The sequence below is a fragment of the Aureobasidium namibiae genome (assembly GCF_000721765.1).
Source record: "Aureobasidium namibiae CBS 147.97 unplaced genomic scaffold scaffold_1, whole genome shotgun sequence".
Classification (NCBI taxonomy): Eukaryota; Fungi; Ascomycota; class Dothideomycetes; order Dothideales; family Saccotheciaceae; genus Aureobasidium; species Aureobasidium namibiae.
In genome coordinates, this window is record NW_013581208.1 from 253,230 (window position 1) to 266,116 (window position 12,887).

The 12,887-nt window shown below is 51.0% G+C and overlaps 4 protein-coding genes across 4 annotated transcripts; 2 read left to right on the plus strand and 2 right to left on the minus strand.

Annotated features, from left to right (window-relative positions):
- Positions 1-231: 231 nt before the first annotated feature.
- On the plus strand, positions 232-1,092 carry M436DRAFT_37020 (serine/threonine kinase; the record flags this gene model as incomplete). The annotated part of the gene is made up of 1 exon (XM_013576511.1): positions 232-1,092. The coding sequence occupies one exon, from the start codon at positions 232-234 to the stop codon at positions 1,090-1,092; it is 861 nt and encodes a 286-aa protein (XP_013431965.1).
- Positions 1,093-2,608: 1,516 nt separating this feature from the next.
- M436DRAFT_36725 (catalase 3 precursor) lies at positions 2,609-4,926 on the plus strand (the record flags this gene model as incomplete). Its single annotated transcript, XM_013576454.1, has 4 exons — positions 2,609-2,899; positions 2,955-3,112; positions 3,169-3,403; positions 3,457-4,926. 4 exons carry the CDS (start codon positions 2,609-2,611, stop codon positions 4,924-4,926), a joined length of 2,154 nt encoding a protein of 717 aa, XP_013431908.1.
- A 532-nt stretch (positions 4,927-5,458) lies between these two features.
- Positions 5,459-6,693, minus strand: M436DRAFT_35211 (uncharacterized protein; the record flags this gene model as incomplete). Its single annotated transcript, XM_013576175.1, has 2 exons — positions 5,459-5,499; positions 5,562-6,693. 2 exons carry the CDS (start codon positions 6,691-6,693, stop codon positions 5,459-5,461), a joined length of 1,173 nt encoding a protein of 390 aa, XP_013431629.1.
- Positions 6,694-8,828: 2,135 nt separating this feature from the next.
- Positions 8,829-12,591, minus strand: M436DRAFT_37041 (citron like protein; the record flags this gene model as incomplete). The annotated part of the gene is made up of 2 exons (XM_013576515.1): positions 8,829-8,915; positions 8,974-12,591. The coding sequence occupies 2 exons, from the start codon at positions 12,589-12,591 to the stop codon at positions 8,829-8,831; spliced, it is 3,705 nt and encodes a 1,234-aa protein (XP_013431969.1).
- Positions 12,592-12,887: the final 296 nt, after the last annotated feature.

Here is a 12,887-nt window from a genome sequence, read left to right on the forward strand (position 1 = left end):
CGTATGAGTACACTTAGGTACGGCGGAGGTGACATTGTCAGACGCAAAAGTACAAAGATGTTTGGTGCTCGTATCGAGCAAATCAAGCCTCCTCGTGGCAGCCGCCTTATACAGTTGGAGACCATTCCTCAGGACAATTTCGCGCTCCAACATCCACAGAGACAGCCGACGTTCAAGTGGATGAAGGGTCAACTGATTGGCAAAGGCACGTTCGGCCGCGTTTACCTTGGTATGAACACCACCACCGGTGAACTTTTGGCAGTCAAGCAGGTCGAAGTCAACCCCAAGACTTCGAACGCAGACCCGCAAAAGATCCGTGAAATGGTCAAGGCATTGGACTCCGAGATTGACACCATGCAACACTTGGATCACATGAACATTGTCCAGTATCTTGGATGTGAACGCAAGGAATATTCAATCAGTATCTTCCTTGAGTATATTTCCGGTGGTAGTATTGGCAGCTGCTTGCGCAAACACGGCAAATTCGAAGAGTCGGTCGTCAGTAGTCTTACCAGACAAACTCTTGACGGTTTAGCATACCTGCATCGCGAGGGCATCCTGCATCGCGACCTCAAGGCTGATAACATCCTTCTCGACCTTGACGGAACATGCAAAATCTCAGACTTCGGTATCTCCAAGCGCAGTCCCAACCCTTATAACAACGATATCACCAACAGCATGCAAGGCAGTGTTTTCTGGATGGCACCTGAAGTCATCCGCGCTCAATCTCAAGGAAGTAGCTCAAGCGGTTCTACCGAGTCGCAAGGTTACAGCGCAAAAGTCGACATCTGGTCACTGGGTTGTGTAGTCTTGGAGATGTTTGCAGGGCGCCGACCTTGGAGCAAGGAAGAAGCCATCGGTGCCATCTTCAAGCTTGGTAGTCTCAATCAAGCCCCGCCAATTCCTGAGGATGTTAGCAGTGTTGTCGGACCTGCGGCTCTAAGTTTCATGTACGACTGCTTCACCATTGATCCGGCGGATCGTCCTACAGCTGAGACATTGCTTCGCGCACCTTTCTGCTTCCACGATCTGCATTACAACTTCTTCGACACAGAACTATACGCTAAGATCCAGGGCGCCTTCGGCCCATGAGATTTTATGGTCTGTGGTTCTTCTTATACCATTATTACATTTTTTCTAATATTAGCATTTGCGTCCATTCAACGCCCATTTAGATGTTGTTTTCACATTTGATACCCCATTGATTATTGTCTGTTGCGTTTGACGAATTCTGTCTGCTTTTGCGAGTCGTTGTTGGAGGCTAGCGATAGAAGCTGAATTTATATATCTTTGGTGGAATTGCCAGATCCTTCAATGAACGAGACGAATTCGTCGACATAATTGCTTTCTTTCTGCTGAGTAATGTCGTATGCTCAAGGCATCTCTCCGTGGCCTTATGAGACAACGTTACAAAACTACCCCGGTGGCTGGGAAGCCGCCATGTTGGGCTCAGTCACCAGACATTGCGTGCGCGCGGCACGACAGGCGCGACACAGGTCCACCTGTCGGCTCATACCGTGTCTCATGGACCACAAGCAGGCTTTCGAGAAGAAAACGAGGGCTTGGTATAATTGTGGAGTTGATGTGTTTTCCTGCTTTGTCGAGTCAACAACGTTTGTGTCGAGCGATCACGGAGCCGCGGATCGTTCCGTTGTGTCAATGACAGTGGGCTTTGTAACAATGCACGGTTTGTGACCAAGGCCCGAATTCTGTGGGAGATGCCGTTGGTATAGATAGGTATGAACATGCTTACGTTAGGTGCCCTAGCCATGGCAAGTGAGATACACGTGGTTTGCTTGTACGATCAATGGCAATGACTACCCGCGTCATATGCCGCATGTGTCCAAGTCCAACATCGTATAAGCACGAAAACAGAAAGGCGAGGACCGTGACGGACAACCATGCTGGCTGGGGAAGGAGGTTGGAGCTAAGCTTTTTGATGTTGACATGCCTTGACCACACCGAGCTTTGGCCCTTCCGATGCGGCTCACTCCGTCTTTTGCTGGCGCTTACCAACATCGAAGTTTGATAGGCACATCGCTGACCATCCTGAGGTTCTCGCTTTCGCATTGGATGTCTTGTGCGCTCCTTGTTGACAAGCCAAGTCGTTGGGTTGCACAGTCACAGCGGTCGTCTCTTGGACGCCGAGAGAGCCTGCTTTGTGGACCGTGGTGATCAAGTCTGGATGTTTCGTGCTGTGTCTTGATCACACTCACTCTGCATGGCCTGTCACGGCTTGGCTGTGTGAGGATTAACCTGTGAGTCGATCTCAATAGAGCATGTAAAGTTTCTTGGGGCACAATTCGTGCCGAACCCGTGCCTCTCCGCCGGGGCCAAGACGGTACTGCAACATCGAAACACTATAATTCTTGTCGTACGCCTGTGCCCCATGTAGCAGTGAGTTTTGGCGGAATATACCAGGCGAGGAATTAGTCTGTGCTGCACAACCGTGATGGCCTGATCTTCGTCCAATTCACCGAGTAAGTTGATCGTTGATCGATTGTCAGTCATCTATATAAGAGCCCAGTATGGCCACATTTGAACAGGACTTTTTGTTTGTACCCATACGACACTCATTCCTCGTCTTTTTGGTTGTTGGGTGATCACAATGCGTTCGTTACTGTATCTTCCAATGATGGCAGGTGCTGCCCTTGCTGGCAGTTGTCCATACATGAGCGGTGAAATGGGGAAGCGCGATGATGCTGGTCTCCAAGAGACTACCGAACAGACTGAAGAGTTCATGGGTCGATTCAAGCTCAATGATGAGCAAGGCTTCATGACTAGCGACTGGGGCACTCCCATTGATGACCTTACCAGTCTCAAGGCTGGTGCCAGGGGTCCTACGCTACTAGAAGACTTTGCTTTCAGACAGAAGATGCAAAGATTCGATCATGAGAGAGTATGCTTCGATGTTCAAGTTGTCGACACATGATAGTTTGCTGATGGATGTCCAGATTCCTGAAAGAGTGGTCCATGCCCGTGGTGCTGGTGTTCATGGTGTCTTCGAGTCCTATGGCAACTTTTCCAACATCACGGCTGCAAGCTTCCTTGCAGAGGAGGGCAAGAAGACTCCTACATTTGTGCGCTTCTCTACCGTCATCGGTGAGAGAGGGTAAGTTTCAAACCATGCATCAACACAAGCATAGCAGATACTAATTAAGAACACAGAAGTGGAGATGCTGCTAGAGATGTCCGAGGTTTCGCAACTCGCTTCTACACCGACACAGGCAACTTGGACATCGTCGGCATTAATCTGCCGATCTTTTTCATCCAAGATGCTATGCAGTTCCCAGATATGGTTCATGCTTTGAAGCCTCAACCCGACAAGCAGATTCCTCAGGCTGCTACTGCTCATGACACTGCCTATGATTTCTTCTCCCAACAACCGAGTACCCTGAACATGGTCAGTAGCACGACGCTCATCTATTCTTCTCTCCATGCTAATCATCTCGACAGCTTATGCTTATCATGTCTGGATACTCGCTGCCTCGTTCCTACCGCCACATGAGTGGCTTCGGTGTCCACACTATGCGCATGGTCACCGAGAAAGGTGACAGCAAGCTCATCAGATGGCACTGGAAGTCCAAGCAAGGTACCGCAAGTCTCCTGTGGGAAGAGGCTCAAGCCATCAACGGAAAGAACCCCGATTACCATCGTAAAGATCTCTGGGATGCCATCGAGAATGGCGCCTATCCTGAATATGAACTCGGTGTTCAGATCATGGATGAAGATCAACAACTGGCATTCGGCTTCGATGTCCTTGACGCTACCAAATGGATCCCTGAGGAACTCGTCCCCATCACCATTCTCGGAAAGATGACTTTGAATCAGAACCCAACAAACTACTTTGCAGAGACTGAAAGCATTGGTTTCCAGCCTGGACATGTGGTGCGAGGTATCGACTTCAGCGAGGATCCACTGCTTCAAGGACGTCTCTTCTCCTACTTGGACACTCAAGTCAACAGACAAGGAATCAACTTCGAACAACTTCCCATCAACCGCCCTCGCATCCCCATCCACAACAACAACCGCGATGGTCGTGGACAGCAATACATCCCTACCAACAACTACGCCTACTCGCCCAACTCACTCAACAAGGGTTTCCCCAAACAAGCCAATCAGACAGTGGGCAAAGGCTTCTTCACCGCACCCGACCGCCGTTTGACTGGAGCTTTTGTTCGCGAGCTCTCGCCCACATTCAACGACCACTGGTCGCAAGCACGCATGGTATACAACTCACTCTCTGCAGCAGAACAGCAAATCGTGATCAACAGTCTGCGTTTCGAAGTCGCCCAAGTGCAATCCCAAGTCGTCAAGCAAAACTTCATCATCCAGCTCAACCGCATCTCCCACGATCTTGCTTCCCGCGTTGCTGTTGCTCTGCAAGATGTCATTGTTCCAGAGCCAGACCACACTTTCTACAACAATCGCAGCTCTGCTCACATTTCCATCTTCAACACTACACTGCCTACCATCAAGGGCCTCAACATGGGTATCTTGGCATCTACATCTTCCAACGCTTCCATGGCTCAAGCTGCACAACTAGCCAAGGCATTCACAACCCAAGGTCTTTTCGTCAGCATCGTCGCCGAGTCCCTCGTTTCAGGCGTCAATGCTACTTACTCCACCGCTGACGCCCACGCCTTCGATGCCGTTGTCATCACAGCAGGCTCCGAAGCCATTTTCAGCGGTGAAAAGACTTCATCACTGTATCCCCTCGGCCGCCCAATGGAGATTCTGAAGAACGCATATGCATGGGGTAAAGCTGTTGGTGCTGTGGGCAAGGGCAGAAAGGCGTTGGAAGTTGCCGGTATTGAGCAGAGGGAGGGTGTGTACTTTGCCAATGGGACTGCAGAGGCAGTGGAGAGTTTCGAGTGTGGTCTTGCCACTTTTAGATTCTTGGATAGGTTCCCTGTTGATGAGTAGGTGCCGGTTTTATCTTTGCACGATGGGCAAGAATGTTTATATAAATCTAAGGTTTTTTTTTTGGATATCTTCAATGTTGTTCTTTTGTTTATTCATTCTCACCGATCAAGTGCTTATAGAATTCTTTTGATTAATGCCTCTGATTGGTGATGTCTAGAGTCTGGAAGAATAGACAATCAACTGAGAACGTCCACGCTGTGAACCAGACCAATGTACCGGGTGTAATGACTCGAGTTCTGTCATGTTGTAGGAGGACACTAGTAAGGTACGTTGCATGTAGAGCAAGGCGAGGAGCAAAATTGTCTATAAAGTTTGTTGATTGTGTTGTGCCTTTATCAGAACTCCATTTGTATAGATGCATTTGAGCACTTGCCATTGGGAATAAAACGGAAAACATAGACTGTCGTTAAGAGAACAGATTCATCAGAAGAGAAAGAAACAGAAAAGGAAACCCCAAGAAAGAAGATACAGAGAATTCTAAAAAAAAAACATGTCCCCGCGTATCCATCTTTTCTCCAAAAGGTCGTGGCATCTATTCGCCAATGTGGCGTTCGTTTTCGGGTTTCCATGAGCCTGTTGCGATAAAAGTCAGAAATGAGTCGTGACGTGTAATGGTTGGGAGGATCGATTCTTACCTTCAAAGTTGTGCTTCACGAAAGCCATCGGGTCATCATCGTCACCAGCGCCCATCTGCCCTACACCAGGGCTGAAACTCGTAATGGGCAACACGACAACATCGCCGACCTTCTTGGCCTGAGTGATGCCAGTGAAATGCTCCCAGGTGATGTTGCCTTTACTCGTCGACATGTCAAAGTAATCCGGATCGTTGAAAAACGCAAACACGGCATCAGTCCAGATGGCAGGGCCTGTAAACTCTACAATGCTCTCAATGCTTGACTTGGTAAGCTTGCCAGCTTCCTTGCGACGCAGAGTTTCTTGTGCAATGGTGGCCACCAAGTCGCGGAGAATGGGGTGACCGGGTTTGGACTGGATGGTCCATTGGCAGAATTGGATGCGGCGAGAGTACCAGTCGTGCCAGTCCGGGCGGTCCGGGTCGGCTTCGATGCCAATGACCATGCCGTAGCTGGAGCGAAGCACTTCTGCAGGCACCCATTCAGTGGCACTTTTCAGAGCGCGTGTGTCAATGTCAGAGTAGATTCCTCCTCTTGCCAGAAGAATCAGGTAGCGGAAGAAATCGGCTTTGAGCACGGGGACGGGCATGGCGTCGTAGGCGGCCACGATATCGGGGACGGCGGCGTACAGATGACGGATGAGGTGAGCAGCGGTGGCATCGGTGATGACTTCGTGCACAAAGGTTGGGTGCAGCTCTGTCCAAGCAGCCTCGCCAGGACGGAAATCCTCCTCAAAGTCACCGGATGAAGGAGTGGTTTTCCATGTTTGCCAGATGTATGCAGGGAACTTGCTCTCCGGGTCGTAAGGGAACTGGTAGGCCAGCTGCTGTCGTAGCGGCATGGCATGCAAGTCTTGCAGGGATATTTGCGGACGCTCCTTCTTGTAGTTGTTCTTCGCCTTCAATTCCCCAGCGACGGCCGGCGCCGTTGAGCTTTGTGATGATGCCAGTCGCGAATGTGTGGCCTCGACAGGCGGTTGGATCTGGATCTTGCGGTTGTCCTGATATGAGCCCGTCGGCTTGGGCGAATTTACATTGAATGAGGCTGCCATGGGCTGTGAATGCGAGCTTTTGAGGATCATGAAGAAGCCGAGTACGATGACTGCCGTCAACAGGGCCCGTTTAAAGGTAAACATGTTGGAGGTGTGGAGAGGGAAGCGAGCGGTTGAGCGCGAAAAAGAGGACAGGAGCGACGTGGATTAGCAGCAAGCGACGAGCATACCACGTATATGCAGGTCCCTATGAGCTGGACGAGTTTCCGGACAACTCTGGTGGTATGGGAGAGAGCGAGCGGGTTGAGAGAGCGGGAATTTGGGCAACGTTTATGGAGCCGGAGGGAGCAGCGACTTGTATATCTTTTCTGGCTGTCGATCGATGGACCAGGGCCACCGTTGTGGATACTAGGCACAGGGACACGACAACAACCCTGTTCTTTTTGACGCGCCCGCCGGCCTGATGAGCATGCAGCTTGCACACAAAGTAGCGAGACCTTTCTGCGATCAAGCAAGGGATAATATGACAGTTGATCCGTTTGATTGTCCTTTCCTGACAGCGAGAATTTCTCAATGCTGAGCCCGTATCACGTCAAAAAGCCTAACGACAGCCACGACTTGAAACGCCGAGTTGCAAAGGGGTCGTTGAATCGCCATAGCTAACTCCTCAAACATACGAACGCGTCATTGGCCCGCCCGCTCTGCAAGGCAGGAGCCTCCAATACATGTCTCGCTTGCCTAGGTATAACCAAGGCCTGTTCGCTTCGCCCACCTCTTTCAGCTCGAGTCCATCATCGACCATGCATGCACTCTTCTTACACCATCATGCAATGCCTAAGCTGTGCTCAAGGTACACTCTCTGTCGTGTCCTTATCTTGCCAGCCACATGCGAGTGAGAGTGATCTGCTGGGAAGCTCAAAGGGGCAGCGCCGGCACTGTGCAAGCCCACAAGCCACTGCCGCACTTGACCATCCACCAGCCTGACCAACACCGACGACGCGGCTAGCCTCTCCGACCTCAATCCGCCAAAAGCTCTCTTCTCAATCTGACCGTTGCACACTCTACTATTCGTACACAAACGATAATTAAGATATCTTTGGGATTGCTGTGTCTCACCAAGAACACGGGAAATGCCCAACGACCAACAGAAAAGCCGATGATGATCCTCCTATATTAATGTATTTCAGCCTGGCTCGTCGTCATGGATGTCCATCCCAAGCCAACATCGTGTTCGTGTCGATAGGATCAGCGCAGAAGCTGACGAAGCCTCCGCAAACCACTCACACACTTAAGGTTTGATGTATACGAGGCTGCATTTCTATAAACATCCAAAAAGCACAACTTTCCCCCAAACCTTTTTCGTTGGCGAGCGCAGCACAAGCTCAGCTCTGTTCGTTTCAAAACCGCTGCGCATGCACTGCAAACATAATTGCGCAGACAAACGTTCTACCGAATCTCTGCTTTTGTTGCTGCTCGCCTCCAAGCAAAACATATGTCCCCTTCCCCCATTTTGACCCCCACTCCGAGCCCAGAACGAATGTTAGGGATCCCCCTGTTGAAATCGCAAAAGCTTCGGACCCCGAAGGGAAATGGTCCCTAGCTGCGTTCCCTCTCTCAACCGCATGGTGAATCTCAACATCTCCCAATAACCTCCGATACGTCTGCGAGTTCTGCGATTTCCCGCTTTTTGGCTGCTGCTGCTGCTGCTGCAGCAATTATTCTCCGCTTTCCGGATTCCGAATTCTTTTGTAGACATCATGATCTTCTTCTCCACTGTTTCAAGAGATGGTCGCTAGTCGCTAGTCAGAGGCCTGTGGGGGGGGGGGGGTGAGGGCATGCCCGAGCGTGCTTCCGAAAGTTACGGCTCTCACGACCCTGTCCGTGATTTTTTTATGTTATTGTACACCGTCAAATTGCTATTGTACAATAAACATTTGGGATCATAGCACTATGAGGAGACGCTCATAGACGACCTGGTCTTGTATCATCTTCAAAAACGGTGGAAATGATGCGTAAACACATGTTCAGCTGTGCATACGGATTTGTGTAAGAGAGTTGGCACCAACATACATGCCAGCACAAACATCAGTCAACCGTCAGCACTGGAAAAGATGCACAAAGATAGGTATAATATGCACTGTTCTTTTTTTTTCTGACTCGACTCGCTCCGACAAGTTTTTTGGAGTCTGTCTCAAAATACGAAGAAGTAGAAAGTAAGGGTGAATAGAAGAAGCAGAATACAACAACAGCGACGACATTCAACAACAACATCATCTCGCTCATTGCCTTGGTGACTGTGGGCGACCCCAGAAATCCAGACTGGCAATGACGTCCTCGCCCATCTCGTCTTCGTACGCGTAAAGGATCTGTGTCTCTTGTTAGCAAACACGCCTTGCAGCAAATGCACATGGCAACAAAACTCACCTCTCTCGAGCTCGAATGTAGGAAGCGTATGTTCTTGGCAGTCAAGATACAGACCAACCCTCCAGTCTCCGTCAACCGCACCTCGATGAACTCTTGCTCGAACGCCAGAATGTACTTGTCGCCCCACGTTGCAAACGCCGTCGGCGCACCCTCCCAGATGATCTTCCAGTCGTTCCGCGCCCTCCAACCGTTCTTGTTGACGAAGAATGAGAAGTCCGTGTAACACAGCAGGAACTCTGATGGAGTCCGCTCGATGTAGATGGGCTTGACGTTCTCGCGACGGACGACAAAGTCGAGTGATGTGTCGGCTTGGTCGAGCAGTGACTGTGTCTCGAGCGTTTCGAGCGACACGATCTCAAAGCCTTTGGCACCACCAACACAGAGCTTGGACCGCAAGAAGTGAATACTGTTCGACTCCATGGGAATGTAGAACTCTTTGAACGGTCGGAGCACTTCCTGACCTCCTGCGAGCATTTTCGCCAAACCCGACTTCTTCTTGCCCTTCATCATTGCGTCCATGGGTTCGTACACCTTAACCGTACTTGACAATGATGATGATTTGACACAGCAGACAAGCAATTGGCCATTGCACATACCAGCATTGAAATAGTTGGCATGGCAAATCTTACGCCCACGCTTAGAGGGAGTTGGTTGGTTGTCTTCTGGGTCCAGAGCATCCAGCGGGTATGAGTACATGACTTTGTCGGCGAGAACCAACAAGATTTGATGTTGTTCCAGCACGTCGATTTGTGATACCAACTTGCAGTCAAGCATACGCTTTGGCTTGTGAGAGGCATCCTTGGGCTTGCGTTCTGCCACAAATACACCAATATCGGTTCCGAGGACCAGTTTACGGCCTCCGTCGATGGGTACGCAGCAGTTGACGCGATTATTGGATGCAAAGTAGCCTTGGCTGATGTTCGTCTTGGTGAAGATGTTGCTGCGCTCACGAAGCTTCTCTTGTTGGGCGTGAATGTTTTCCATCCACTTCTCCTTTTGGATTTGAGTCGAGCAATACAGAGTGAGTTCATAACCGCCTTTTCCGAGTCTCTTGAAGGTCAGAGGATATCCGTCTTCTTTCTTAGTTGCGGCGCTGGTGATAGTACGAGCTCCAGGAATCATGCTAGACGAGGGTCGTTTCGTGATGCCTAGCTTTGGCAGAACCTCCTCCATCTGTGTAATAACCAACAACTCGAGCGGGATTGGCTTGCGATATACCTTTTGTTCTTCACGTTTGTTGACCATCTTCTGTCGAACGAGCAGCACTGCGTGGTCGAAAAGATATGCCTGGATGTCGATGGTCTCTTGACTTGCTGTCTTCTTGAGCCCACCCTTGAACACCATTTGGCGTCCTTCTTCCGTCAACTTCAGATCTTGATAAGGCACATTGGTCCACTTCAAGTTCTGGTTGAGTTGCGCAAGCTGTTGGATGTTTTCTGCTTTTCCAGACTCTTCGTTTACCCTGGTGAGAATAGCCCTGATCATGGTGACTGCTCGTGGAAGATCTTCCTTGTCTGGATTGTCATCCTTGGCCTTCTTCAAAGCTCCGTCCAACAGTAGGGGGTATCTAGCGAGACGAGTAGTGGGTTTCGTCAAGTAACCGTTCAGTTCGAGTTTTCGTGATTCTTTTAGACGTTCTGTCTCCTCAACAAACTTAGCGAACGCCGGGTTACTGGACTTCTCTTTCTCAAACTCGAACTTGCCGAACAACTGGTTGGCACCATATTTGATGAAGGGAGTGAACTGAGGGACATATTCCAGGAAGATGTCACCAACGTTCCGCACAACCGGACTCTGCTGCTGTCTTCGAGTAAGAGCGCTAGCAAGCCTGACATTGACAGCGTGGACTTCTTGACAATTCGAGAAGACGGTGCGAATGAACTTCTCGCGCCGATGCTCCGGAATTGGCGAGATATTCGGGTTTCTCAGAGGCTTGATCCAGAAATCGCGGAGGTATTCCAGATCCTTCACGAAATCTCTCTCAGTATACATGATCTCAGCAAGAACTTCCTGGCGTGCTTTTTCCTTGTCGTCAACACTGTCGGCAACATCCTTAGAAACAGTGTTGATCCACAATCTCTGTTCAGCTTCCGGCTCATCCCTCAGACTGGCTTGTGAACCTTCCCTCTTCAGACCAGGCTGGATCTTCATGTTAAGGCGCTGCTGCTGTTCCAATCTTCTCGGACATGCTATCGAATAACAAAGGTGGTCGCGTGTACAGGTAGGCGAATAGCACTCGGTCAACAAAGTGAAAACGCCATTGACCTCGGCTGGCTCTTCGACCACAGCTTCCTTGAACTGGTAGATCTCGTTGGGAGAGTCACGCAATCTGTGTGCATAAGCAACCTCATGGAAGAATTTTTGGGCATCCAGGGACCGGCCGAGGAGCAGCGCAAGATTTCTGTCGGAAGTACGGATGATGTAGGCGATCAGCTCAACAGCATCGTGTCCAGTGAAGGCGTTTTTGTAGACCAAACTATCCTTCTCCTTCTCCGCCATTGGGATTCTATCGTAAAAGGCGGCGGCGACCTTGGAAAGAAGAGCGCCATAAACGAGGGACGGACGTCTTTGAGCTATCATCTGTCCGTTGCCTTGTTGGATTTGGCTGTTGGAACGGGTGGACGAAGCGGTTATGGAGGGTCGTGGAGACTGAGCGGCGCCAGCAGTAGTCTCTGTATATTCCGAGGGAGCGATAGTGGATGCCATAGACATGGAGCGCGATTGAATGCTACCCTGGCTAGGAGTTCTACCCTTGGCGGCGGCGACGGCGAAAGGATCCTGTTGCTGACTCACCTCGGAGTCACCACGTTTGCGCTGAGGTATGACGCGACCACTCATGATCTGACTGTGGTCTTGATCGCGTGAATACGAAGACATGGACATGGTTCGCTCATCAGCGGGACGGTCAGGTACGACTCTTCCTTGAGCAGTAGTCCTTGCCAGATGATTGCTCATGTATGGTTGCTGACGGAAAGCATGTGCAGGAGCTATGTTGTAGCTGCTCTGACTATGCTGCACAGGGAAATTAGGCCGAGAGGTTGCGGCCATGGATTGTGAGCGGTAGCTGTCGGAATTGAGGGCAGGCGCAGGACCAGGGGCCATGGCGGGTCCGCCAGTGTAAGTGCGGGCATAAGGCTGCGAAGGCGGCGGACCACGCGGATCGAGGCGCTGGGGAGCAGCATATGGGCGGCGATCGGGACGGAGGGGCTGAGGTAGGTACTGGGGTTGAGGCTGGCGGTGGGGCTGGGGAGAACTGGGATATTGTTGTGGTGGTGGCTGCTGCTGCTGGTGATGTTGCGGTTGTGAGGGGTGGTGATAGTCGCCGTTCTGGATAGGAGGAGATGGAGAGTTGTAGGATCCTTGATGATGAGGAGCAGGACGAGGGTTGCTCTGCGGCGGGGGATATGCTCGCATGGGAGGGGCTCGTTGCATGTAATCGGACATCTGCGACGACATGGTGGCGGCGCGTTCGGTGGGGGGTCTCATGGGCTGGGAGAGCATGGTCTGCGAGCGGCCCTGTTGTTGCTGAGCAGCAGCAGGCGGACCAAAGATGTTGTTATAGGCAGCTTCACGCTGCTGCGACGAGGAGCGGCCCTGTTGTTGCGAGTACTGGGCCATTGTGAGCGGCAGGGCTTAGCATCTAATACATCCGAGTGGGGAGCAGAGGGCTGCCGACTGCGCAAGCGAGTGACGAGGGAGGTCGTGGAGCCAGTACCGATGCCAGAGTGTGAAACAAGGCGGCCCACGGTAGAAGGGCCTATTCGACCCTCTGCTCAACTCTAACTTCTTGTCCACGTGTGCCGACTGTCAAGACCTTGTGAGACGGCGGATCTAAGGACGGCAGAACGGCTGGAAAAGTGCGCAATCGAGACAATGAGGAAAAGGCTTGGCCGAGGCTTCGTACTCGACGGGCT